This window comes from Anguilla anguilla, chromosome 6 (assembly GCF_013347855.1).
Source record: "Anguilla anguilla isolate fAngAng1 chromosome 6, fAngAng1.pri, whole genome shotgun sequence".
NCBI classification, from domain to species: domain Eukaryota; kingdom Metazoa; phylum Chordata; class Actinopteri; order Anguilliformes; family Anguillidae; genus Anguilla; species Anguilla anguilla.
The window spans coordinates 1,845,908-1,873,191 of record NC_049206.1 but is presented as its reverse complement, the minus strand read 5'-3'; the positions used below and the strand labels follow the sequence as shown (position 1 = coordinate 1,873,191).

At 42.1% G+C, this 27,284-nt stretch overlaps 3 protein-coding genes across 3 annotated transcripts in view; all 3 read left to right on the top strand.

Annotated features, from left to right (window-relative positions):
- Positions 1–26,975, top strand: part of LOC118229535 — a 41,295-nt gene extending 14,320 nt beyond the window's left edge. The window contains exons 13-20 of the mRNA XM_035421568.1: positions 340–856; positions 5,975–6,386; positions 7,327–7,422; positions 7,508–7,738; positions 8,100–8,122; positions 8,449–8,567; positions 8,970–9,516; positions 26,568–26,975. Of these exons, the coding sequence (XP_035277459.1) occupies positions 340–856; positions 5,975–6,386; positions 7,327–7,422; positions 7,508–7,738; positions 8,100–8,122; positions 8,449–8,567; positions 8,970–9,490 (1,919 nt within the window). The 3' untranslated portion in view covers positions 9,491–9,516; positions 26,568–26,975. The remainder of the gene's footprint in view (positions 1–339; positions 857–5,974; positions 6,387–7,326; positions 7,423–7,507; positions 7,739–8,099; positions 8,123–8,448; positions 8,568–8,969; positions 9,517–26,567) is intronic.
- LOC118228887 (tripartite motif-containing protein 35-like) lies at positions 12,781–20,216 on the top strand. Its single transcript, XM_035420446.1, has 6 exons — positions 12,781–13,722; positions 14,152–14,247; positions 14,333–14,563; positions 15,812–15,834; positions 16,236–16,354; positions 19,358–20,216. The coding sequence occupies exons 1-6, from the start codon at positions 13,321–13,323 to the stop codon at positions 19,879–19,881; spliced, it is 1,395 nt and encodes a 464-aa protein (XP_035276337.1). The 5' UTR covers positions 12,781–13,320; the 3' UTR covers positions 19,882–20,216.
- On the top strand, positions 20,735–26,561 carry LOC118228954 (tripartite motif-containing protein 35-like). Its single transcript, XM_035420561.1, has 5 exons — positions 20,735–21,725; positions 23,614–23,709; positions 23,795–24,039; positions 24,668–24,804; positions 26,015–26,561. The coding sequence occupies exons 1-5, from the start codon at positions 21,321–21,323 to the stop codon at positions 26,539–26,541; spliced, it is 1,410 nt and encodes a 469-aa protein (XP_035276452.1). The 5' UTR covers positions 20,735–21,320; the 3' UTR covers positions 26,542–26,561.
- Positions 26,976–27,284: the final 309 nt, after the last annotated feature.

Here is a 27,284-nt window from a genome sequence, read left to right as displayed (position 1 = left end):
TTGTAGTTAAAGCCAAAGGAGGCTATTTCGAGGAAAGTCGTGTCTAAGATTATTTTTAAGTAATCAACTTTTTCAGTTATTGTAGGTAGAAATTGAAAAAGAAAACTACTTTGGTTTGTTATTCATTAAATGTGCATATATTAAATGCATTATTTGCTGCCTAGTTTTAAAAAATAGTACAGGTGGCCTAATACATTTGGCCTGTACAGTATTTTTGTGGCTATAATGATTCTGTATAATGGTTTTGTGAAACCCAGTTTATATCATCAGGAGCCCATTTTGTCTGACGGTTTCCCTTTGTGCAGATCAGTGCTGACGTCTCATTCTCTGTCCCTTCAGCTCCTGTGACTCTGGACCCAAACACAGCACATCCCACCCTCTCACTGTCTGAGGATCTGACCAGTGTGAGACGCAGTGGTGAGAGACAGCAGGTTCCTGATAATCCAGAGAGATTTGATGAGTGGCCGTTTGTGCTGGGCTCTGAGGGATTCAGCTCAGGGAGACACTGCTGGGATGTAGAAATGAGGAATGAGGGTTACTGGGCGGTGGGTGTGGCTAAAGAGTCCATCAGCAGGAAAGGGCATGTGAGTCTGAGCCCAGCAGGAGGAGTGTGGAGTATACGGCAGTTCTATGGGAAATACGCAGCTCTCACCTCCCCACGTACAGCCCTCACTATGCGGAGGAAACCCCAGAGGGTCAGAGTGCAGCTGGACGGGGACAGGGGGGAGGTGTCATTCTCTGACCCCAGTAACAACACTCCTCTCTACACTTTTAAACACTCCTTCACTGAGAGAGTGTTTCCATTCTTCCGTCCTGGTTCTCTGCAGATCAGTCCACTGAAGGTGTCTGTAAGAGTGTAATAGTGCTGTGGTTTATGGGCAAGGATCAGGTGAACAGACTGCTTCTTTCACCTTTATTAATGAGATAAAAATATATATTACTATGTTTTCTTTAATTATTTAAAAAAATAAAGATCCATGTCTGCAGCAGTTCATTATGAATGTCCCTTTGTAACCTCATGATGTCAATGTTGGGACTGGTTTGTGTGTAATTAGTTGAGGTGTAATAAATGCACCAGTGGAATCACTCCAGAGTGCTGCTCTTTTCCTGACCCGTCACCAGTGTGACTCCCAGGTGTGTGATGAGGTAAGTCTCTCTCTCCAGTGCAGTGTGAACACAGACAGAGACAAATTCTCCCCTCATACTCTGGGTTTGGGATCAGTTCAAACTGAATTCAGCAGATCAAGTGAGAGAAGTGGATAAGCCCAGTGCTCCCTGGATGGTTCTGTGAACTGAGAGTGAAGGTTATGTCTGTGGTCATACCCTCTCTGTCCACAAGAGGGAGCCTGAGGCTGTGCTGAGGTGTTTGTTGAAGCCCTGGCTCTACCAGGTGGAGTGAGAGAGCAATGGGGCTCCTGCCTCACCTGCTACTCTCAGCAGTGGGGCGGATTGTGGTTTTGTGTGATTTTGTGGTTTGCTTGTTGTTAGAGGATCAGTAGAATAATATCACATGTTAGAGTGTGAGTGTGTGTTTGTGTTTGTGTGTGTGTGTGTGAGAGAGAGAGAGTTTGTGTGTTTGTGTGTGAGAGAGAGAGAGTATATGTGTGTGCACTCTGTCCTTCAGACTGTGACAGGTTTGTGAAACCCATCGACTAGCAGAGGAGCTTCAGCTCACCACAGTACCCTGAGTACAGAGGAGAGACTGAGTCTCAGAGCACTGCAGGGTGATCAGAGCTTTTCACTGCTTACCTGCATCATGGACCAGCACTGCATGGTCACTCGTATGGTTCATATCATAGAAAAGAAAGAGGAAAAATCCATCTTGTAACATAATTTGCTATTTAATATTATCGTCATATAATGACAGTTCTTTGTATCAGTATATGAGAAAAAGCAAGAGGTCTGCACGGGCATGAAACTGAAGCCTGAACCCGGCCTGTACCCAGGACCTTGAGACCCAACTCGATCAAGCCCGTCTGGTACCGTCAAATCAGAAACCCAAACCTGACCTGAAAACAAAATCGCTCATAAACACAGTTCTACAATGCTTTGCTTGGCTGCTATGCGTTTGAGTTTTAGTAATAATTAGTATGCAGCAAAAGGCTTATATTTTATCTCCATATAGGTTCGTAAACAGTAGCTGCACAGCTTATCAAAGCATGGCAGCCCATCAGCAGAGCAGTATGATAGGCTCATTAACCACTTGTCTTTCCAGTTATTAGTTATCAGGCACTGTGCACATCCAGGTTCCTGTCAGCCAGCTTACCAGACCCATTTGCTTAGCATATCTCACTGGTTCCTTAGCTGTCAGGTAGCTAACGCTACACTCATACACTGGCACAGCTGACCTGACAGAGGAAACCAGCCAGGGAACCGACAGGAAACACAACGCTAACCCTAACCCAACCCAAACACCAACCCCAACACAACCCTAACCTAAACCTAACCTAACCCTAACACAACCCTAACCTAACCTAACCCCAACCCAAACACCAACCCCAACACAACTCTAACCTTACCCTAACCCTAACCCAACCCTAACCCTAACACAACCCTAACCCCAACCCTAACCTCACCCTAACCTAACCTAACCCCAACCCTAACCTAACCTAACCCAACCCTAACCCTAACCCTAACCTAACCCCAACCCAAACACCAACCCCAACACAACCCAACCCTAACTTAACCTAAACCTAACCTAACCCCAACCCCAACCCTAACCCTAACCCTAACCCTAACCCTAACCCCAACCCTAACCCTAACACAACCCTAACCCAAACCCTAACCTCACCCTAACCCAACCCCAACCCCAACCCCAACAGCAGGGTACCAGCGTCTGTAGAGGAGTGTGCCGGGGTGTAATACTGGTCTGTCAAACAACATAAAAACACACACACACACACCATTTACACATACACATGTAAATTCACACACACCAGATAACTCACTTGGACACACACCATGCACACACACACAGACGTGCACATACGCACACACACTCACACACGTGTGATTATGCACTGCCTTCACATAGGGAGAAAATCATCTTTAAAAGCCATTTTGTCTGTAAATAGAATGAAGTGCTTTTTTTGTCGCTAGTTTGTCGTCGATATTAAAGCCCTTTTTGTACACAGATCCATCTCTGGTACCAAGAACATGTGCTGTACAGTTGTAGCCAGGGTTGGGCATCGTAACAGAACAATGGTTGAACATCTTCAAATGTACATTCAACTCTCTCAAAAACAGAAATATGAGAGAGACAGACAGAGACTGATTCTGTGACCTTGATGGAAGCCCTATATTCGCAAGTGTTTGGTATTCATGACCAAAATCACCTAATATGACCCTTGACCTTCGCTTCACAGCTACGACAGTCATGTAAATTTGCGTTTGTTGGACTTTGGACTAATCCCGTTTGTGTATATCCACTTTCTTTTGTGTATTATTTACATATATCTACAATATTCAATGGTATCAAGTTTATTTAAACTCTTTGATGGAAATAATTTTAACTGTCACTGAGAATGGCATTTTAAATGTGTGTGTGTGCAAAAGGTGGATTTCCTGAGCGAGGCCAATAATGCCTGCATCCTCATGGCACATAACATACCTAACGAGCAGTAAACTATTTTGTATTTCATTTCAGAGGAGCAAATGGAAGGTATCTGATGTGCATTTTACTGGCCTCGTGAGGACAGTTCTGCGAAGGGTACTCGGTGATTAAGGAATTCCTGCTACAGAAATGTTGCTTGGTTTATACAGTGTATTTTAGTATATATAAATACAATGTCTCTTTGATTTCACTCTTTATATTCCAATATAGATGGTTGTCCTTACCTTTCAGACATTGTTTTGTGAAGGATTTATGTTTACAGTCATCTGTGTAAAGGACCAATAAAAACAACTGAAGCTTTTTAATAAAAAGTCAGCTGAGTTCCACGGTGACGATTCAGGTTTATTTTTCCCAGTTGCTCCGTCTGCTCATTGAACCTTAAAATGCGTCTCGTAAATGGACTGCATTTATATAGCGCTTTTATCCAAAACGCTTTACAATTGATGCCTCGCATTCACCAGAGCAGTTAGGGGTTAGGTGTCTTGCTCAGGGACACTTCGACACGCCCAGGGCGGGGATCGAACCGGCAACCCTCCGACTGCCAGACAAGCGCTCTTACCCCCTGAGCTATGTCCCCCCCCATTGTAAATGTATGATACGATAAGGGGGTTCAGATCCCTGGAGCTGATTAGAGAATAAATCTCATCAAAACAGGAAGTGACTTGAAGCGGTCCAGAACTCTCTAACTACCATAATATATTTTGTTCCACGGGTACACAGAAAACTCTTCAGTGTGGAATAAACTCTGATGGAGCACTTTTAATTCTAATAGTGACCCTTAGAGTTGATTTTAACAGCATTGTTGGAGTTGGCTAATCACTGCTCGATGATGGTATGGGGTACTGGAGCGTATCCCAGCATGCACTGGACAGGAGGAATACAGGGATACAGCCTGGACAGGCCCCCCAAACCTTGGCTGAGGATTTGAAGGCCCCTGGCTCGGTCCCGGGTTCCACAGGAGGTACATGGGTCTCCAACTGCCCCACACGAGGTGAATGCGCCTCCACTGAAAACAGACAGGGGCATCCTCCACTGGCGGTCAGTAGCTAGATGGGCTGGATGCTAACAGGGACTCTGCTAGAGCAACCAGATAAAGTGGTTGCGCAGGGTATAGCCAAAGGTGTCAAACTAGCTGATAAAATACACAGACCAAGCAGAGAAATGTAATACGAAGATTAGGAGAACCAAAGAGAAGCATCTTACATTCAGTGCTTTAGTCAGGTTGTGTGTGCAGTTGCTGGTCTGGAAATATTGTCCTCCAGGTCAGGCATGGTTACTGATGGTGCACATTACAGAAAGAAAACAGCTCAAATTCATCTTGGTCTGGAAATGCTGTTAGCCAGGTGCTGTAGCTCATTGACTCAGAGAAGTCTGATTCCTCCAATGTGGTCACTCTTCTGTTTGAATCAGACACTCAGGCAAGCTGTGAAAGGGCCCTGGAAGTGCTGACCAATCAGCTGCACACAGACCTCAGCTGCACAATACTGCCCCCTGCTGGATCCCCTCACTCTGCAGCTCTGGTGTGTCCAACAGGAAGAGGGAAGCAGTTCTTATTAGCAGATTACAACACTTTGAGCATGGATCAGACCTGGGTCAAATACGTAATTGATTTTGGATTCAAATAGTTTTCTGTGCTCTTTTTATCTTGCCTGGTGTAATTGAGCCTGCCAATATGACCAGAAGGCGGAGTTTGCACTATTTGAGAGTATTTAATTGTTTCCAATACAGTAGACACGATCAGTAAAGCATAGAGAAGTATTCAAATTCTAAACAAATACGTATTTGACCCAGGTCTGGTGTGGATTGAAAAAAATGGGTTCATTAAACAATTATTTTAGTAATCTGGGTGGGGCATCTCTCAAACTGAATTGACGGAGAAACTGCAAAGGGGCAGAGTTCAGTGTTGGGGAGCAGTCCTGTTCACTGTAGCCTGTGTGAAAACTAAAAGCATCTCCTCATTCAGTCAAAAATAAATTCTAACCAAACGTATGCATTAAAAAGAATTGAGACAGACTGTACACTGCATTTTATACATTTTATGAATTTGAATTTTGGTTTGCAGTGTGGATTCAGGATTGCACCTGGCTGTACAGACAAGGCTGCTTACCCTCATATTTAACATTAAGGACAAAAAGGAAAACGTCAAATAAACAGAAAATTGTAGAGTGGGGGAGGGGAAGGAAACCTGGAAATAACCAACGCAGGGTGAGGTCACTGATTTTATATCTGCAGAGAAAACCTGTTTTGCCTGTAGTTCATACCTACCTGCTGTTTTCTGTAAATCCCTCCCCTGGATCTGGGTGTAACTCTCTATTAAGATTTTTAGTTCTATTAGTTGGCATAAGACGTGCTCTAGCTCTGAGACAGAATGGCGTCTGGATCTTCTCTCCTGGAAGAGGAGCTCTCCTGTCCTGTGTGCTCTGAAATCTTCAGGGATCCGGTTGTCCTGAGTTGCAGTCACAGCTTCTGTAAGGCCTGTCTGCAGCGGTACTGGGAACAGAAGGGATCTCGGGAGTGTCCAGTTTGCAGGAGAAGATCTTCAAGGGAACTACCTCCCCTTAACCTGTCTCTGAGGAATACCTGTGAGGCATTCTTAAAGGAGAGAAGTCAGAGAGCTAAAGCAGGATTTGAAGTGCTCTGCAGTCTGCACAGTCAGACACTCACAATCTTCTGTTTGGAGGATCAAATACCCGTCTGCCTTGTCTGCCAAACTTCAAAAAAACATGAAAACCACAAAATGCGACCAGTTCAGGAGGCTGCACAAGAGTATAAGGTAATTGTCAGACATATTTCACATGTTACCTTATTTTTTATGGCTTGTAAGAATTTGAAATTTAACATTTTTTTAATTTACACATAGTATCAAATTGTGTATGCTTTAATCTTTTCTATTGTAAATTCACTGGGATTAAAAATTATTGAGATTTAATAAAAGAACTGCATAAAGTGACCTTTGTTCTCAGTCATGGCTGCAGTTTGAGCTCCATACTATGTGTCACATGACTAACAGAGAGAGGCAAGAGGGCGGGGCAAAGCCAGCGTCAGACGTCCATCAGTGGAGGAACTTTTTTTTCACTCGGAAGGCACTTTTACATGGGTCTTAATGACAGTGTTATATTTGAAGTTCCAAAACATCAGTTATGGATGCCATGCACTATCTATTTCTAGAAGGCTGCTCTGTGTTAATCAATTTCTGGAAGTTTCTGTGTCTGTCTCAGAGCGTTTCTCTTGTTCCCTCCGAACGGCCTCACATGTCAGATGCTCTTTAGAGCTTGCATGTTTATGAAAGCCTTTGTTATATTTAACAGCATGCTTCCAACTGCAATGTACCTTTTGACAATTAATGCAAGATTTTGCAGCTGCTTCTCTTTTTGGCATGATTAATGTGCATAATATATGTAGTATCATCATAGAACAGAAATGAAGAAATGATTACCATTTGTGTAAAAATAAATAATCATTTCACCTTCCTATAAGTATTACTTAATTCCTGCATAATTGAGAATTCTATCGCATCTTACTTGTAAATTTTACAACCAGCTCAAACACTTATTTAGTTGTCCAGTATTTCACTACATAGAATTATCACATTCATGCAGTGAAAACCATAATTTTTGGCTTATATGTTTTATACTGTGCTGTCTGTGTAGGCAGTGAAGTTTACTGTTGGTCTGTTTCCTCAGTAAAGTGTGAACTCTGTCATTTCTTTCCAGGAGAAACTCAGGACTGCACTGGCTCCACTGCAGGAGAAGCTAAAGGCCTTTAATGCAGTGAAGCTAGTCTGTGATCAAACAGCAGAGCACATCAAGGTACTGTACTGAGGCCTTTAAATCACAGTGTTGAAAATGCAGCACTGGACTGTGTTGAAATGATGGTGAATAATGTTTATTGCAGAGCCAAGCCCAGCACACAGAGAGACAGATAAAGATGGAGTTTGAGAAACTTCAGCAGTTCCTAAAAGATGAAGAGGCAGCCAGGATCACTGCATTGAGGGAGGACGAGGAGCAGAAGAGTCAGATGATGAAGCAGAAAATTGAGAAGATGACAGAAGAAATATCATCCCTTTCAGAACAAATCAGAGCCATAGAACAGGAGCTGGGAGCTGAAGACGTCTCATTCCTGCAGGTAAGACCTGTTCACTCTGTGTCTGCAGGACTCTATACAAACTGCTGTTAATGCTCTCACACCTTCATTTATGGAGTATAGAATTCTCTAAACCACCTTTTCATCTAAATTTGCAAATATCATCTAATTTTTTCAAAGTTTTATCAACCAGAATTGTCTCCTTTTTCCAGGCAGAGTTTGATTTGAATTTTCTCATCATTTTGATCCACACACAGCGCACATATTTAACTATGATAAAACAGCACATAAGATTTTCTGTATCATGTGTCATATCTGAACCATGTTCAGCAACAAACAGTCAGATATTACTGTGGTTTATCTACAGCATTGGCTAAAGCAATAATAATTCACTCTATTTCAGAGCTACAAGGACACACAAAACAGGTAAGAAACTCCATTCTCTGTCATCAGGTTTAATATCTAAAGTAATTTATTAGACCTGTAGTGTTCAGTGAGGTACTGTGGAATGTGTTTGCAATGTTTCTCTCTCTATAATAATTACTGCATCATTAATAATGACTATATATAGAGGCAGGTTTTTACAATATTAAAGTAATGAAATGAATATTTACCTCTAATATAAATCCCCAGAACGCTGGGAGGGATGGAGCCATTTTCTTATAGAATGAAGATCTGATGTTGCCGCTGATAATCTTCTATGGTAATGAAGCCACGCCCACAGCACAAGTGACTCCTGAATATTATTGCAGAGCCCAGTGCACACTGGCGGATCCAGAGAAGGTCTCAGGAGCGCTGATTGATGTGGCCAAGCCCCTGGGCAATCTTAAGTACAGAGTGTGGGAGAAGATGCTGGGGACTGTTCAATACAGTGAGTACTGGGGGCAGGGAGCTCCATATTGTCAATGTACAGGGGGAATCCTCAGCATCCTTTCCACAAGCTGATAAAGCCAGCCAGAGTCATACTGGTCCTGTTTGTGTAAGAGCCCTGGAGTGAAGAGACTGAACACCAGTCCTTAATCTCACTGATGCTCATAATAAAATACTGATTTAAGAGTGATAACATATTTTAGGGGACAGGCTTTGCACACTCGTACAATGATTATACAACATGGAACATTTACAAATGTTCTTAGCTTTTAGTTCTAGCGCTGCTCTCTCACGTATCTGAGACTGTAAAGATTGTTTTTGTTAAACCCAGTTTATATTATTGTTTTTGATGGTTTTTTATTTGTGCAGATCAGTGCTGACGTCTTATTCTCTGTCACTTCAGCTCCTGTGACTCTGGACCCAAACACAGCACATCCCCTCCTCTCACTGTCTGAGGATCTGACCAGCGTGAGACGCAGTCGTGAGAGACAGCAGGTTCCTGATAATCCAGAGAGATTTCATGTGTGGCAGTGTGTGCTGGGCTCTGAGGGATTCAGCTCAGGGAGACACTGCTGGGATGTAGAAGTGGGGGGTGAGGCCTGGGCGGTGGGTGTGGCTAAAGAGTCCATCAGAAGGAAAGGGTCTGTGAGGCTGAGCCCAGCAGCAGGAGTATGGAGTATAGTGCTGCGCAATGGGAAATACGCAGCCTGGACCTCCCCACCTACAGTCCTCACTGTGCAGAGGGAACCCCAGAGGGTCAGAGTGCAGCTGGACTGGGACAGGGGGGAGGTGTCCTTCTCTGACCCCAGTGACAACACTCCTCTCTACACTTTTAAACACTCCTTCACTGAGAGAGTGTTTCCATTCTTCTGGCCTGGTTCTCTGCGGATCTGTCCACTGAAGGTGTCTGTAAGAGTGGAATAGTGCTGTGGTTTGTGGGCAAGGATCAGGTGAACAGACTGCTTCTTTCACTTTGATTAATGAGATAAAAATATATATTACAATGTTTTCTTTAATTATTTTAAAAAATAATGATCCATGTTTGCAGCAGTTCATGATGAATGTCCCTTTGTAACCTCATGATGTCAATATTGGAATTGGTTTGTGTGTAATCAGTTGAATTTTAATAAATGCACCAGTGGAATCACTCCAGATTGCTGCTCTTTTCCTGACCCGTCACCAGTGTATCTCCCAGGTGTGTGATGATGTAAGTCTCTCTCTCCAGTGCAGTATGAACACAGACAGAGACAAATTCTCCCCTCATACGCTGGGTTTGGGATCAGTTCAAACTGAATTCAGCAGATCAAGTGAGAGAAGTGGATAAGCCCAGTGCCCCCTGGGTGGTGTTGTGAACTGAGAGTGAAGGAAATGTCTGTGGTCATACTCACTCTGTCCACAAGAGGGTGCTGAGGTGTTGGGTGAAGCCCTTACTCTACCAGGTGTGTGGAGTGAGAGAGCACTGGGGCTCCTATCTCACCTGCTACTCTCAGCAGTGGGGCGGTTTGTGGTTTTGTGTGATTTTGTGGTTTGCTTGTGGTTAGAGGATCAGTTATATAAAAATATAACGTTAGTGTGTGAGAGAGTGTGAGTGTGTGTGTGTGTTTATGTGTGTGTGTGTGCACTCTGTCCTTCAGACTGTGACAGGTTTGTGAAACCCATCGACTAGCAGAGGAGCTTCAGCTCACCACAGTACCCTGAGTACAGAGGAGAGACTGAGTCTCAGAGCACTGCAGGGTGATCAGAGCTTTTCACTGCTTACCTGCATCATGGACCAGCACTGCATGGTCACTCATATGGTTCATATCATAGAAAAGAAAGAGCAAAAATCCATCTTGTAACATAATTTGCTATTTAATATTATCATCATACAATGACAGTTCTTTGTATCAGTATATGAGAAAAAGCAAGAGGTCTGCACGGGCATGAAACTGAAGCCTGGACCCGGCCTGTACCCAGGACTTTGAGACCCAACCCGATCAAGCCCGACTGGTACCGTCAAATCAGAAACCCAAACCTGACCTGAAAACAAAATCGCTCATAAACACAGTTTTGCAATGCTTTGCTTGGCTGCTGTGCGCTTGAATTTTAGTAATAATTAGTATGCAGCAAAAGGCTTATATTTTATTTCCATATGGGTTCGTAAACAGTAGCTGCACAGCTTGTCAAAGCAGGGCAGCCCATCAGCAGAGCAGTATGATAGGCTAATAAACCACTTGTCTTTCCGGTTATTAGTTATCAGGCACTGTGCACATCCTGTTTCCTGTCAGCTTACCAGGCCCATTTGCTTAGCATATCTGACTGGTTCCTTAGCTGTCCGGTCGCTAACGCTACACTCGGTTAAAACGGCGAAATTGAAACTGTTTAAAGTGTGCGTCTATTTTTTTTGGATTTCAAAAATATAAATAAGTTCACCGCAAAGACTGCACTGTTGCAAATTTAAATTTTTCTAGGCAATTATTAGCTAGCATGGAAGCCGGTGTGACGAGATAGAAATTTGGGTCTGAGGGGGGATTTACATCTGTACCTGTCATTAGGCTAAAGGTCCCATAGGCTAACACGCTACCCAGTGCCCTGTGAGCTACTAGTGAAATAGCCACTGGGGTGGCAAAGTTTTTTTATACGTGCACTTCTATATATGTCCATTTTGCTTTTGTATCTGATGTTTTCATTGGCTGGTGTAGGTAAATGTCCAATGAGGAGACACATTCTTTGTGACTGTAGCATTTTTGATGATGTAACTGGCAAGAAAAAGAAGAAGGAAAAAGCACAAAATCCCCTAAGTTTGGGGCTTTATTGTGTGGATGTGTGAAAATATTTGTGAATTCTGCCTGTTGAAATGGGGTCAGAAGGTACAGAAATGATAGTTTTTAAGAGCTGAGAGTCTGTGGCCATTGCGGTTATTCCTGTAGGGAACCCTGAAAAGTTCCAAACTCTCGGTGCTGTATGGGGCATGCCGCCCTGCCAAGGCGTAACTTGGCGGATGGAATACCTGCCATCCCAGTGTGTCTTATAAAGTTTATTCTTTTCCCTCACGCTTTCTTGTAAGGCTTCCACTGGGGTGACTGCTTTTTAATCGAATTTTCCTCACCTTTGAATGAATTTACATTGTGCCTCAATAATGACCCTTTTGAACCTGCCCCACATTTCATTCACAGTATTGCAATCGAGAAGTTGCACCCAGTCTATACTCCATAAATTTGCTCCCATCTTGTTAAAGCTGGCATGCCTAAAATGAAAAGTTCTTGACTCAGAGGAGGGCCTCTTACTTTGCCCAAATACATTAAAACAAATTGCAATGATCCCTTGTCCCAGGTGGCTCCATTACCTCTACAGAGGCATTACACAGCACCAAATCCAGAACTGATTTCCCTCTTGTAGGCTGACTGACATACTGTGCCAAAAGGGTCATTTACAACATTTAGACATTTTTCCTCATTCTTCCTTCTTTACATTATCCTTGTCCTGTCACCAATTCCCAATGATCAGAGGGGTAACTGAAGTCGCCTGCAGATGTCTGAAGGTGTGTGTTGTGCAGATCCTTTGGTCTACATGACACACACATTCTGAATCTATTCTGAACCACAGCTCTCTCCATTACCATGGTAACTGAGGTTTATGTTCACATATCACATCCTCCCTGTCCAAAAGCTGAACTTTGACCTTGAGGGGCGAATTGTTTTTAGGAAATGGCTACACATTGAGTTTGAAAAAGTTATTCCTTTTATTTAAAGAAAAAAGTTTATATAGTAGCTCTTGCTCATTCAAAGAGAAAAAGTTCAAGATGCGTTCACCCTCTGTCCAGCACAGCAGAAAATGTTTCAGTCACGTGCTTTCATCAGTGCTGTAAGGACCTACTCTAAAGCACAGCTCTCTCCATTAGCTTCATTAGTGCTGTAATGACCTACTCTGAAGCACAACTCTCTCCATTACCTGGATCAGTGAGGATATTATAAAGGCATGGACTGTGGAGTCAAACTCTGAATCTGTGTTTGAATCATGTTTGTTAGGGAGGGTGTGTGCTTTGATTAGCTTGGGAATGAGATTCAATTTTGACTAACACACATGAGAGAACTGACAGAACCTGAAGAACAGGGCTGGAGCAAAACTGCTGGCAGATCAGCCCACTCAGACCTAAGTGTTACAATGCTGCCCCCTGCAGGATTTGCTGTCTGATAATCAGGTGTCTCTTAACAGGAAGAGAAAAGTACGGTTTCCCACAGGTGGGCGCTTTAGTCACATCAGGGACCTTTTAACATGATTTCACTCTGTATATTTCACAAATGAAAACATTTCTGAAAATGTCGATGGAGAATAAATTCTTGACTTTGAAGACGAAAAGATAGGAGACTAATATAAAGACAGTCTTTTGCTGCAATTTTGTGTAACAACGGGAAGTAAAAGTGAAACTCAATAGCTGATTTAACAGAAGCCATTACTGAGCTCAGAACAGGCTTGAACACTCGTGGACTTAGGACTTACTTTGTTTAAACAAAGTAAACAAACAAACGCAAATATTTCCCTTGGCTCTCACGGGGTAAAAATAAATTAATTACTAAGACTTTTCACGAAATCGTCGACTCGTCGTGTTCTTGGTCTTGGTCTCGCTTACGTTTTCACGTCTCATCTCAGCCACGTACTGTGGAAAGAAGCGATCCGTAACGCAACCCGGTTGTATGTGCCTAATTAAGCAGTAGACGTGGACCTCAGATCGCCCCGATTTTCTCTCGCAGACCAAGACCTGCTACCGGGACAGAATGGCGTCCAGATCTTCAATTCTGGAAGAGGAGCTTTCCTGTCCTGTTTGCTCTGAAATCTTCAGGGATCCAGTTGTCCTGAGTTGCAGTCACAGCTTCTGCAAGGCCTGTCTGCAGCAGTACTGGGAACAGAAGGGATCTCAGGAGTGCCCAATTTGCAGGAGAAGATCCTCTAAGAATCAACCCTCCATTAGTATGTCTCTGAGGAATATCTGTGAGGCGTTCTTAAAGGAGAGAAGTCAGAGAGCTAAAGCAGGATCTGAAGTGCTCTGCAGTCTGCACAGTGAGAAACTCAAACTCTTCTGTTTGGATGATGATGAACCCATTTGTGTTGACTGTTTAACAGGAACACACAGAAATCACAACTTCTGTCCAAGAGATGAGGCTGCACTGAAATATAAGGTGTGTAAATAAACTATTCTTCAATTAACATAACTCACTGACAGCCTAAACTTTTAAGCAAGCTGAATATTGACTTAATACATAAATAACTGAATAGCAACAATTTCCCTCGGTTTCCCTCTGACCATTCTACAAATATAAGAACTTTATATAGCCTATACAGGTTTGAACAATTGAATATAGTTTGTAACTATAGCAATGTGTGTAATTTCCTACACTCACACCTGTTTACCTGGCGTGTCTTGTCATAGAGGCAATGCACTGATATGTGTCTCAGTGAACACATTGTCTTTACACAAGCTGTGACCTGAGTCTCCATTCTGGCTCCTCTCTGTCTGAGCAGGGGCTCTTGTGCTGTCTGTGTAGGCAGTGAAGTTGACTGTGTGACTGTTTCCTCAGTGAAGTGAGGACTCTGTCATTTCTTTCCAGGAGACACTCAGGACTGCACTGGCTCCACTGCAGGAGAAGCTAAAAGCCTTTAATGCAGTGAAACTAATCTGTGATCAAACAGCACAGCACATCAAGGTACTGTACTGATGCCTTTAAATCACAGTTTTGAAAATGCAGCACCAGATAGTGCTGAAATGATGGTGAATTATGTTTATTTCAGAGCCAGGCCCAGCACACAGAGAGACAGATAAAGATGGAGTTTGAGAAACTTCAGCAGGTCCTAAAAGATGAAGAGGCAGCCAGGATCACTGCACTGAGGGAGGAAGAGAAGCAGAAGAGTCAGATGATGAAGGAGAAGATTGCCAAGATGACCAAAGAGATATCATCCCTTTCAGAACAAATCAGAACCATAGAACAGAAGCTGGGAGCTGAAGACGTCTCATTCCTGCAGGTAAGTCATGTGTCATATCAGGTACAGAAAAAAGAAACCGGCACACAGTTTAATGCTCCCAAAAGTGCATCAGACGAATCTGTCTTCATCAGGTGTAAAGAGTGCGGTGATCCATTATCCGCACACATGGATGAATCATCCAATAGGCTTCTCTGAAATATATCACTTTGAGTACACAATCAGCCATTATACAGAAAAACATTTAAAAATTACATTAAGGTGCAGTATATATGAGGATAAGACATGAGACCACAATCGGATCAATTGAATGTAGACCTGTGTTGAATCATCGCAGACATGGAACATATAATTAAAAACGCACAAGTAAGCAATGTAAAAAGTATATACTGTATAATATATACACAGAAAAACAAAAAATATGTAATTCCAGTATACATAAAGGCTAAGAGAATACAATATAGTCCACTATGTGTCAATCAAAGTGGTCTATAAATTGCCCCATTACAAAATTGTAATATCAAATTCTTCATTTAAGCCACACTCGTTTAAACACACATGTTTTAAACTCTTGTAAGCATGAAGCATCAAGCTTTCTGCGATGACAAAAACCACAATAGCAAGTGGACACAGTACAGTAACAGACAAAATGGTAAAAAAGAAAGTAAAGTACAAAACTCAGTGCAGTTATCCAGCTAACTCAGTAATCCTGCTCTGTGATACAGGGTTTTACTCAGTGCAGTTATCCAGCTAACTCAGTTATCCTGCTCTGTGATACAGGGTTTTACTCAGTGCAGTTATCCAGCTAACTCAGTAATCCTGCTCTGTGATACAGGGTTTTACTCAGTGCAGTTATCCAGCTAACTCAGTAATCCTGCTTCACGAAGTACCCCCCTGAGCTCGCTACATAAGTCATTGGATTGGTTGCTCTCTTAAAGACTACCAGTGGGACGGCTTTGGTGTCGGAATCGCTTATGTTTGCGGGGGCTTGAGAGCAACCGTAGCAGTGGTTCTCAGTTGTGGGCCTGATTCTGTGATGTGCCGATGATCTCCCATGATGTTGACATACTCTGTGCCCTGAAGGTCAGATCTGTTCTCACTCTCTCTTTTTTCATTTTTGATTAGACTTGCTGTTTACCCAGCCTCAATAAAGATTATTGATTGTGTGTATTATTGTGTGTATGCATGAAGTCGTTTAATATTCTCCAAAATATTGTTATTGTATTGATAGAATTGTCTGAGTATTGGTTGTAGTAATAAAAATTCACTCTTCTTTTTCAATTATTTCAGAGTTACAAAGATTTGGAGAAACGGTATGTAAACTCCAGCCTTTCTCACTATTTAATCTTTTAATCTCCTCTTCCTTTCTCTCTGATCAATTTAAATGTGAGGTAGTTTACAAGTACTGTAGAATTGGAACAATGATGAGTCAAATCAGACTAAAAAATTCCAACTAGAATCTAAAATTCAGAATGACAAGCATTATCGTATAAAATTATACAATGCCAATGCTTAGCCTAAACGGAACATAATGATAATGGCTAGTCAGTTATATTTATGATATCCTCCGCAATGCTCATTTGAGTGTGTGTCCCTCAGTGGGGTTGGGCTGAGCCATTTTCTTATTGAATGAAGATCTGATGCTGCTGCTGATAATCTTCTATGGTAATGAAGCCACGCCCACAGCACAAGTGACTCCTGAATATTATTGCAGAGCCCAGTGCACACTGGCGGATCCAGAGAAGGCCTCAGGAGCGCTGATTGATGTGGCCAAGCACCTGGGCAATCTGAAGTACAGAGTGTGGGAGAAGATGCTGGGGACTGTTCAATACAGTGAGTACTGGGGGCAGGGAGCTCCACATTGTCACTGTACAGGGGTAATCTTCAGCATCCTTTCCACAAACTGATAAAGCCAGTCAGAGACATATTGGTCTTGTCTGTGTAAGAGCCCTGGAGTGAAGAGACTAAGCACCAGTCCTTAAAGTCACTGACGTTTACAATAAAACGCTGTTTCAAGAATGATAACGTATTTTAGGGGAAGGACAGGCTTTGCACCCTCTTACAATGATTATAAAACATGGCACGTATACAAATATTATTAACTTCTGGTGCTTCTCTCACACATGTATCTAAGACTATAATGATTGTTTTTTGTGAAACCAAGGCGATTTTATTATTGAGTGCTCATTCTCTCTCTCAAATTCAAAATCCTTTATTGGCCTAAAATGCATATGCAAATATTGTCAAAGTGTACATACAGAAATATGTTACAACGTGAACATAAATTAAACAGAACAATTGCTATGTCTAACTGTGATAACAATTACAAATAATAATAATAATAATAATAATAATAATAATAATAATTCCAAAAAAGAATCTCTGTTGTCTCCTCTCCTATCTAACAGTGACCACATACACGTTCTTCTTTTGATAACCATGTATTCCGGTTACTTTTGTCAATTGCAAGTGTGAGGTCACTGCCTGTACTTGGTCAGGATCTGTCTCTGCTTTGTACCTCTGAAAGAGAAGAGATACTCGGCTAATGTGTTGTCTCTTTTTAGGGTCTGATATCAATCTACTTTTTTTGTGTTTTGACTATGTGATCCCAATATTTCAGATAAGAGATTTTGATCTTCTTCTTAACTTGGATTACTCTGATTTGTTGGTAAGCAGTGCTGGTATGAAGCTGGTCTGTGTTTTGTGTTTATTGGTTAGTTTTACTACTGTCAAAACTATTGAAGATTTTAAACCAGTTATTCAATAGAACAATTTTTGAAGTTTTGTTTATATGGAATATAGTGCTCTTTGAGCTTTTTCTTTTAATGCATCATTCACTGCTATGGTAAAGCCCCCTGATGCAGTAATGTTCGGACCAAGGTGGGTGTAATTTAGGGTGTGGTCTAAGGTTGGTGTAATTTAGGGTGTGGTCTATATATATATATATGTATATTTCGAGGATCATTACTTTTGTCTTTTTTAAGTTTACTGTCAGGGCCCAGTTCTGACAGAAATCCTCCACCAGAGCTAAGTTCTCCTGACCCTTCTTCAGTAGGTGACAGGAGAACCAGGTCATCTGCATAGAGTAAGAATTTTACTTCTGTGTTGTGCTCTCTCTCTCTCTCTCTCTCTCTGAGGCGCAGCCTTTACTCACTGTTTTCTGTTTTTAGAGCGTTAATTAACCCTTTACGTTGATGCAGTTTTCCTAGTTACGATAATGCTTTATTCTTTTAGGTTTTCTACATCTCTTAGAGACTATCGTCATTGTATGAGAGCGACATGTCGGACATTGTGCCATGACGCTTCAAAACATTTCTTGTGTCCATTTTTATTACCATTGTTCCTGCCAATCCGACTGTTCAACACCGAAATAGGCTTATTGCGTGTAACTGTCTATGTAGCCTAGTTTACTGCACATGTGGCACAAAATCCTGAAACAGATCAGCCCATACACCGTTTTTATTTGAAATTATTTGAAGCGTCATGGCTCAGACAAACACAGAATCTCCCAGAATCTCCACCCCCCCCCCCCCCCTCGCCAAATCCGGAGCGTGGCTGTGCGGCGTGTACCCACTGAACTGTATAGTTTATACAGTTCATTGCATGTACCCCACTTTTATGTGGTAAAGTAATATTTCGGCCCTGATTACCCAGATGTTTGGCATAGCCAGCTACCCTGACATTAATAAGCTAGCTGTGGTGGCTGGCTTGTTAATGCCAGAGAGCAGGAGGAGATCTAGCGGTAACGTTCGCCAACTAACGACCACACATCAAAACAGCGAGCTGCTAAGTAATATCCACCACAATGCATATTTTCCATTCAAACGGCATTTTATTTCAATATAGTAAGATATATTATGAATGTGGAAAACACTCACCCGAGCTCCAGAGTGGAGGTAACGATGCCAGTGTTAGCTTATTGGCTAAGTTAGCCTTCCAGCTTGCCAGATACTGCAGTTCCACTCGTGATCCATGACCACGGTAAGAGAAAAAAAAACAAATAAATAAAAGTTCTGTGCTCAAACCATTTAAACATTGCTATTGGCTTAAAAGAATGAATAACACTACATTGTGTTAAGACCGCATTAACCCTTTGATTCCCCCTTGGGTAGGGGCTGGCCTGTTCAGTTCTTCTGTTCAGTTCATTTGGTTTCATATAAACTCTGTGAATGTAACATTTTTGATTTCCATTTGTTTCCGAGGCTGTTCAAACTAATTTTTTTCTGATTGTTAATTCTGATGCCAATGATAATTTCACCTTTTTACTGTTTTTACTTGTATTACTGACAGAAACGTGGAAAGCATCAAAAATTGTTGATTTTTATTGTCAGTCATGGATTGCTTGCAATATTCATATTCATACTGAAAACAGATTATTTTCCCTTAGTATTATCGATGTAAATTGAATATAGACCACATAATTTAGGGGATTGGTGTTGTTTAATTGAAAAAGTTTGAGGGAACATGTTATGAGCAGAATTTGGGCAAATTGATTTTAGAACATTTAGGTGTTTTGAGCAGGGAACACATGGCATGAATTTATCCTGCCAAGTGTCTGAATTGATCTGAAGAAGGGATTAATGCTTCCCTGGGGCTGATAGTGTTTAGATTGTCCATCTTAAAAGAGCGTTAGCTCCTTTATGCTCTGCGGGGTTAGCTCACAGCGTGCTTATGTGCCAGGATGGAAGATGACCAGGCCCAGAGTTTAACCGCCTTCTTTTTTTAAAATTTAATTTATTTTTTTAAAATGACTACAGCACTGATTAGGAGCCTGTTGTATCTGATGGTTTCTCTTTGTGCAGATCAGTGCTGACGTCTCATTCTCTGTCCCCTCAGCTCCTGTGACTCTGGACCCAAACACAGCACATCCCAACCTCTCACTGTCTGAGGGTCTGACCAGTGTGAGATGCTGTGGAGAGATTCAGCAGGTTCCTGATAATCCAGAGAGATTTGATAGGTGGGGTTGTGTGCTGGGCTCTGAGGGATTCAGTTCAGGGAAACACTGCTGGGATGTAGAGGTGGGGGATGAAGATTACTGTGTGGTAGGTGTGGCTAAAGAGTCCATCAAAAGGAAAACGGACTTCACACTGAGCCCAGCAGGAGGAGTGTGGAGTATACGGCAAATCAGTGGGAAATACACAGCCCTGAGCTCCTCACCTACAGCCCTCACTGTGCAGAGGAAACCCCAGAGGGTCAGAGTGCAGCTGGAATGGGACAGGGGGGAGGTGTCATTCTCTGACCCCAGTGACAACACTCCTCTCTACACTTTTAAACACTCCTTCACTGAGAGAGTGTTTCCATTCTTCAATCCTGGTTCTCTACGAATCTGTCCACTGAAGGTGTCTGTAAGAGTGGAATAGCAGTCACTGTGGGATTGTGGGTAAAAATCAGCTGAAGAAAGAGGACTATTTACTTGCTTCTGAGCAGGTTTAATGCTTGAAAGGGCGCTTTTTTACTACGGCTATTGTAAGTGTATGGTTTGTGTGTAATCGGTTGAAGTGTAATAAATGCACCAGTGGAATCATACAAAATTCTCTTTCAATATTTTATTTAATCTTTAAAAAATATATAGATCCATTTTTACAGCAGTTCTCGATGAATGTAACTTCATAACCTCATGATGTGAATGTTGCAGTAAATACATTGGTTTGTGTGTAATCAGTTGAATTGTAATAAATGCACCAGTGGAATCACACCAGAGTGCTGCTCTTTTCCTGACCTGTCACCAGTGTGTCTCCCAGGTGTGTGATGAGGTAAGTCTCTCTCTCCAGTGCAGTATGAACACAGACAGAGGGAAACACACCCCTCATAGGTGTGTGAAACCCATCGACTAGCAGAGGAGCTTCAGCTCACCACAGTACCCTGAGTACAGAGGAGAGACTGAGTCTCAGAGCACTGCAGGGAGATCAGAGCTTTTCACTGCTTACCTGCATCATGGACCAGCACTGCATGGTTACTGATGGTACACATTACAGAAAGAAAACAGCTCAAATTCATCTTGGTCTGGAAATGCTGTTAGCCAGGTGCTGTAGCTCATTGACTCAGAGAAGTCTGATTCCTCCCCTGTGGTCACTCTTCTGTTTGAATCAGACACTCAGGCAAGCTATGAAAGGGCCCTGGAAGTGCTGGCCAATCAGCTGCACACAGACCTCAGCTGCACAATACTGCCCCCTGGTGGATCCCCTCACTCTGCAGCTCTGGTGTGTCCAACAGGAAGAGGGAAGCAGTTCTCACAAGCTGATTGCAGCACTTTGAGTGTGAATAGAAAAAATGGTTCATTATGCAGCTATTTTAAAAATCTGCGTGCGGCAACTCTCAAACTGAACTGACGAAGAAACGACAGCCAAAGTTCAGTGTCAGGGAGAATTCCTGTTCACTGTAGCCTGTGTGAAAACTAAAACTACCACCTTATTTTGTCAAAAATAAATTCTAATCAAATCGATGCATTAAAAAGAATTGAGACCGACTATACGCTGCATTTCAAACATTTCACGAATTCAAACTTTGGTTTGCCGTGTGGATTCAGGATTGCACCTGGCTGTACAGGCAGGCTGCTTACCCTCATATTTAACATTAAGGACAAAAACGAAAACATGAATAAATAGAAAATTGTGGAGCGGGGGAGGGGTAGGAAACCTGGAAATAGTGTGATTTTATCTGAAGAGAAAACCTGTTTTGCCTGTAGTTCATACCTACCTACTCTTATCTGTAAATCCCTCCCCTGGATCTGGGGGTAACTCTCTATTAAGATTTTTAGTTCTATTAGTTGGCATAAGACGTGCTCTAGCTCTGAGACAGAATGGCGTCTGGATCTTCTCCCCTGGAAGAGGAGCTCTCCTGTCCTGTGTGCTCTGAAATCTTCAGGGATCCTGTTCTTCTGAATTGCAGTCACAGCTTCTGTAAGGCCTGTCTGCAGCAGTACTGGGAACAGAAGGGATCTCAGGAGTGCCCAGTGTGCCGGAGAAGATCTTCTATGGATCCACCTCCCTATAACCTGTCTCTGAGGAATGCCTGTGAGGCATTCTTAAAGGAGAGAAGTCAGAGAGCTAAAGCAGGATCTGAAGTGCTCTGCAGTCTGCACAGTCAGACACTCACAATCTTCTGTTTGGAGGATCAAATACCCGTCTGCCTTGTCTGCCAAACTTCAAGAAAACATGAAAACCACAAAATGCGACGAGTTCAGGAGGCTGCAGAAGAGTATAAGGTAATTGTCAGACATATTTCCCATTTTACCTTATTTATTTAGGCTTGTAAGAATTTAAAATTTAAAATTTTTTAAATTTACACATAGTATCAAATTGTGTATGCTTTAATCTTTTCTATTGTAAATTCACTGGGAATAAAAATTATTGAGATTTAATAAAAGAACTGCATAAAGTGACCTTTGTTCTCAGTCATGGCTGCAGTTTGAGCTCCATACTATGTGTCACATGACTAACAGAGAGAGGCAAGAGGGCGGGGCAAAGCCAGCATCAGACGTCCATCAGTGGAGGAACTTTTTTTTCACTGGGAAGGCACTGATTTTTACATGGGTCTTAATGACAGTGTTATATTTGAAGTTCCAAAATATCAGTTATGGATGCCATGCACTATCTATTTCTAGAAGGCTGCTCTGTGTTAATCAATTTCTGGAAGTTTCTGTGTCTGTCTCAGAGCGTTTCTCTTATTCCCTCTGAACGGCCTCGCATGTCAGATGCTCTTTAGAGCTTGCATGTTTATGAAAGCCTTGGTTATATTCAACAGCATGCTTCCAACTGCAATGTCCCTTCATTTTAAAGATTGAATCAACATTTGCACACAATTTGAATTTCCCACAAGGGAAACATAATCTGCATCTGCTTTTACTGTGTACCCCAGTCAGTCTCTCCTGTGCCACCAGTCATTTACAAAAGAGCATTTTCCCACTAAAAATGAGGCTTAGATACTTGTCCTCTTTCACCTGGTCAGGTTTTTCTCTACTAAAATCCTCTGGTGGAGTTTGCAGTGGAGGGTCTGGTCCAAATGTAGTGCTGCTGGAACCTGATGTGCTCCTGCTAGCTAGTGAAGCTGGAGGGGAGCTGATGTCATTAGCTGAATTAGCTGGATCGAGTAGCATAGCAAGACCAGCAGTGCCACTGACTTCATTTGGGGTTGTAGATCCAGATGCTGTAGCTTTGGCACGTATCGGTGGTTCTGAGTGTGAATGAGAAGATCCAGTAAATTCTGAATTATGTCCTGTTGTGGATGGGGCAGGTAGAGCTTTGAGCTGTTTTATAACATCCATTTTGTAAAGTAAACGCTGCCAACGCTCAAATTAACCCTTAAACTGACAAGGCCAGTGAAATCTGAGTAGGGGAGCGGGTTGCCAGTTCAGGATTTAATGTATTTTTATCTACTAGTTGTGAATGCACGTTTTTATGCATTTTTAACCATATGATTTCATGCATATTTACAGGAATGATGATTAATTGTCCATTAAGTATTTTTCAGTGCCTTTTTTCTTTGCTATTTTTTTAATTGCTGGATTCATTCTAATTTTTAATTGTTTATGGCTGTTCTTATACTGCACTGTGGTCCCTGGGCTAATTAATTTTCTTCTTTTTCTTACACCCATCTGTAGTGAGATGAATAACAATAAACAAAACTTTAACAATATTTTCATTTCAATTAAGTGACTGTAATTAAAATGATAGCTGCAGTCCTGGCACAGATTATGGATAGACTGCATTTATAAAATGATTTTGACAATTAATGCAATATTGTGTGACTACTTCTCTTTTTGGCACAATAAATGTTGTGTGTAATAAATGTAATATCAACATAGAACAAAAATTAAGAAATGATAAGCATTTATGTAAAACAGATGATAATGACACTTTTCTATATGTATTACATAATTCCTGCATAATTGAGCATTCTAATGTATCCTACTTGCAAATTGTATAACAAGCTCAAACACATGTTTAGTTGCCAGTATTTCTTTACATAAAATTATCACATTCATGCAGTGAAAACCTGCCTGTATACTATGTGCTTTTGTGCTGTCTGTGTAGGCTGTGTTTACTATCAGTCTGTGTCCTCAGTAAAGTGTGAACTCTGTCATTTCTTTCCAGGAGAAACTCAGGACTGCACTGGCTCCACTGCAGGAGAAGCTAAAATCCTATAATGCAGTGAAACTAATCTGTGATCAAACAGCAGAGCACATCAAGGTACTGTACTGAAGCCTTTAAATCACAGTGTTGAAAATGTAGCTTATGATTGTGCTGAAATGATGGTGAATAATGTTTATTCCAGAGCCAGGCCCAGCACACAGAGAGACAGATAAAGGTGGAGTTTGAGAAACTTCAGCAGTTCCTAAAAGATGAAGAGGCAGCCAGGATCACTGCACTGAGGGAGGAAGAGATGCAGAAGAGTCAGATGATGAAGGAGAAGATTGAGAAGATGACAGAAGAGATATCATCCCTTTCAGAACAAATCAGAGCCATAGAACAGGAGCTGGGAGCTGAAGACGTCTCATTCCTGCAGGTAAATCCTATGTCATAATCACACATAAAACATGTTTATCAATTTATCAAATGGGAATATATTACATTGATACAGTTTTTTATTGTCTAAGTATTGGTTATAGTGATAAAAACCAACTTTTATTAATTTTTTCAGAGTTACAAAGATGTGGAGATACGGTATGTGAACTCCAGCCTTTCTCTCTTTTCAATCTTTTAATCTCCTCTTCCTTTCTCTCTGCAGTTAAAATGTGAGTGGTATTTTATTTTTAGTTTTAAGTACTGTAGCATTTCATCAATGATGAGTAAAATCGGACCAGATGGAAGAAAATGTTACATTCATACCTAAATTAGTAAACATATGAACTTATGAAATGATTATAATTATATTATGTTAATCATAATGATTAACATCATAAAAACTATTATGACCATTATACAGATAACAGGTCACCAGTGAATGGAATATAGATTCCCCCTTCCCCCCCATGCTCCTGTGAGTGTGTGTCCCTCAGTGGGGTCGGGCTGCTTCATATCTGGCAGCCAGTGGGGCTGTGTGGCAGAACGCTGGGAGGGATGGAGCCATTTTCTTATAGAATGAAGATCTGATGTTGCTGCTGATGAAATTTTATGGTAATGAAGCCACGCCCACAGCACAAGTGACTCCTGAATATTATTGCAGAGCCCAGTGCACACTGGCGGATCCAGAGAAGGTCTCAGGAGCGCTGATTGATGTGGCCAAGCACCTGGGCAATCTGAAGTACAGAGTGTGGGAGAAGATGCTGGGGACTGTTCAATATAGTGAGTACTGGGGGCAGGGAGCTCCACATTGTCACTGTACAGGGGGAATCTTCAGCATCCTTTCCACAAGCTGATAAAGCCAGCCAGAGTCATATTGGTCCTGCCTGTGTAAGAGCCCTGTGCAAGCAGTAAATCTGAAAGAAATATGTCAAAGAAGGAGTTTGGCTTAGGTGTGCAGAGCCAAATAAGTATGTTGTGGCAAGGTTATTCCCAGTGAGAAATTGCAAAAAGGCTTAATATTTCCAGGTGCAGTGTTCAGTACACACTCAGCAAGGTCCAGCTGATGGCCAGTAATGTTAACAGGAGAAGACCAGGAAGATCAGGAGGCAGTAGACAAATATCTTGTGGTCTCTAGCAAAAGAAACATTCTTGTCACAATGTTTACTTGTCCCCACACATCTAAGTCTAACTCTTTCTTTTCCATATTGCTTGAAATGCTGGTGCGTATTTTACTTGCACTACTACAGCAAAGAAGGAGTTAGGCTTAGATGTGTGGGGCTTACTGGCACTACAGGCTATGGGTGCTAGGCTCTCCCACCCCTCCACCTGCTTCGCAATGTTCAGCAGAGTAAATGGTAAATGGACTGCATTTATATAGCGCTTTTATCCAAAGCGCTTTACAATTGATGCCTCTCATTCGCCAGAGCGGTTAGGGGTTAGGTGTCTTGCTCAAGGACACTTTCGACACGCCCAGGGCGGGGTTTGAACCGGCAACCCTCCGACTGCCAGACAATCGGTCTTACCTCCTGAGCTATGTCGCCCCTTAGAATAACCAGCATGGCAAGGTATATCCGTATAAGAAATAGGATTTATTTCTGCAGAAAGAGTTCAGTATCTACACACAACAAGATGCAGACGCCTGAACTGAAGAAAACAGGGGTAGTCCCTGCTTTTATAAGCAACAATTTTAAAAAGTGTTGTCTAAGATTATTTGGAAGCCAACTTTTTAAGTTATTGTTGGTAGAAATAGCAAACAATATTTGTACTTTGGTTTGTTATTCATTAAATGTGCATATATTAAATACGTTCTTCTTCACCTAGCCGAAAACAATGGTGGCCTGATACTTTTGGCCTTTACTGTGTATTTGAGGCTCTAATGGTTCCCTATACTGGTTTTGTAAAACTCATTTTATATCATTAGGAGCCCATTGTATCTGACGGTTTCCCTTTGTGCAGATCAGTGCTGACGTCTCATTCTCTGTCCCTTCAGCTCCTGTGACTCTGGACCCAAACACAGCACATCCCATCCTCTCACTGTCTGAGGATCTGACCAGTGTGAGATACAGTGGTGAGAGTCAGCAGGTTCCTGATAATCCAGAGAGATTTGATGGGTGGCAGTGGTGTGTGCTGGGCTCTGAGGGATTCAGCTCAGGGAGACACTGCTGGGATGTAGAGGTGGGGGATGGAGATTTCTGGATGGTGGGTGTAGCTAAAGAGTCCGTCAGCAGGAAAGGGTTTGTGGATCTGAGCTCAGCAGGAGGAGTGTGGGGTATAGGGCTGCTGACAGGGGAATACAAAGCCCTGACTTCCCCACGTACAGCCCTCACTGTGCAGGAGAAACCCCAGAGGGTCAGAGTGCAGCTGGACTGGGACAGGGGGGAGGTGTCATTCTCTGACCCCAGTGACAACACTCCTCTCTACACTTTTAAACACTCCTTCACTGAGAGAGTGTTTCCATTCTTCTGGCCTATTTCTCTGCAGATCTGTCCACTGAAGGTGTCTATTAGAGTGAAATAGTGCTGTGGTTTGTGGGCAATGATCAGGTGAACAGACTGCTTCTTTCACTTTGACAAGATTAATGAGTATATTTGCAGATAATATCTTTTACAATATTTTATTGAGTCATTTACAAAACATAGATACATTTCTGCAGCAGTTCATGTTGAATGTAACTTTGAAATCTCATGATGTTGCAGTAAAAATCAGGTTAAAAGAACTGCATTCCATCACATCTGAGCAGCATTAATTAAAATATTTGCCGGTCAAACAGCATCAACAAAATATTATTTTATTTGAAACGTTCTGTAGTGTTTCCATGAGATGTGTCTAATTTATTTTCACATAACTTCCCAATGTTATCACTGAGTAATAACTGTGCTATGTGGTGGTGGTGTAAGTATGTGGGTTTGTGTGTAATCAGTTGAGGTGTAATAAACACACCAGTGGAATCACTCCAGAGTGCTGCTCTTTTCCTGACCCGTCACCAGTGTGTCTCCCAGGTGTGTGATGAGGCAAGTCTCTCTCTCCAGTGTAGTGTGAACACAGACTGAGATAAATTCTCCCCTTATATGCTGGGTTTGGGTTCAGTTCAAACTCACATGAGCTGATCTGAGATCAGCTGAGACATACTGATTAGCTAAGGTTCCTGCTTGTGCTGTGAACTCTGAGAGTGAGTTTGCCATTTTCACCTGAGCCTGATAAAACCGGACCAGTACCTGAGGGTTTGGGACGGTTCGGATCCTAATTCTGCCTGTTTCTAT

What these genes read in the sequence shown, in the direction of transcription:
- LOC118228954 (XM_035420561.1), top strand. Translation starts at nt 21,321, where the DNA reads ATGGCGTCTGGATCTTCTCCCCTGGAAGAGGAGCTCTCCTGTCCTGTG. An exon ending in AGGCTGCAGAAGAGTATAAG is followed by an intron (nt 21,726 to 23,613) that starts GTAATTGTCAGA and finishes ATTTCTTTCCAG; the next exon opens with GAGAAACTCAGGACTGCACT. An exon ending in GCTGGGGACTGTTCAATATA is followed by an intron (nt 24,805 to 26,014) that starts GTGAGTACTGGG and finishes CTGTCCCTTCAG; the next exon opens with CTCCTGTGACTCTGGACCCA.
- LOC118228887 (XM_035420446.1), top strand. Translation starts at nt 13,321, where the DNA reads ATGGCGTCCAGATCTTCAATTCTGGAAGAGGAGCTTTCCTGTCCTGTT. An exon ending in AAGACGTCTCATTCCTGCAG is followed by an intron (nt 14,564 to 15,811) that starts GTAAGTCATGTG and finishes CAATTATTTCAG; the next exon opens with AGTTACAAAGATTTGGAGAA. An exon ending in GCTGGGGACTGTTCAATACA is followed by an intron (nt 16,355 to 19,357) that starts GTGAGTACTGGG and finishes CTGTCCCCTCAG; the next exon opens with CTCCTGTGACTCTGGACCCA.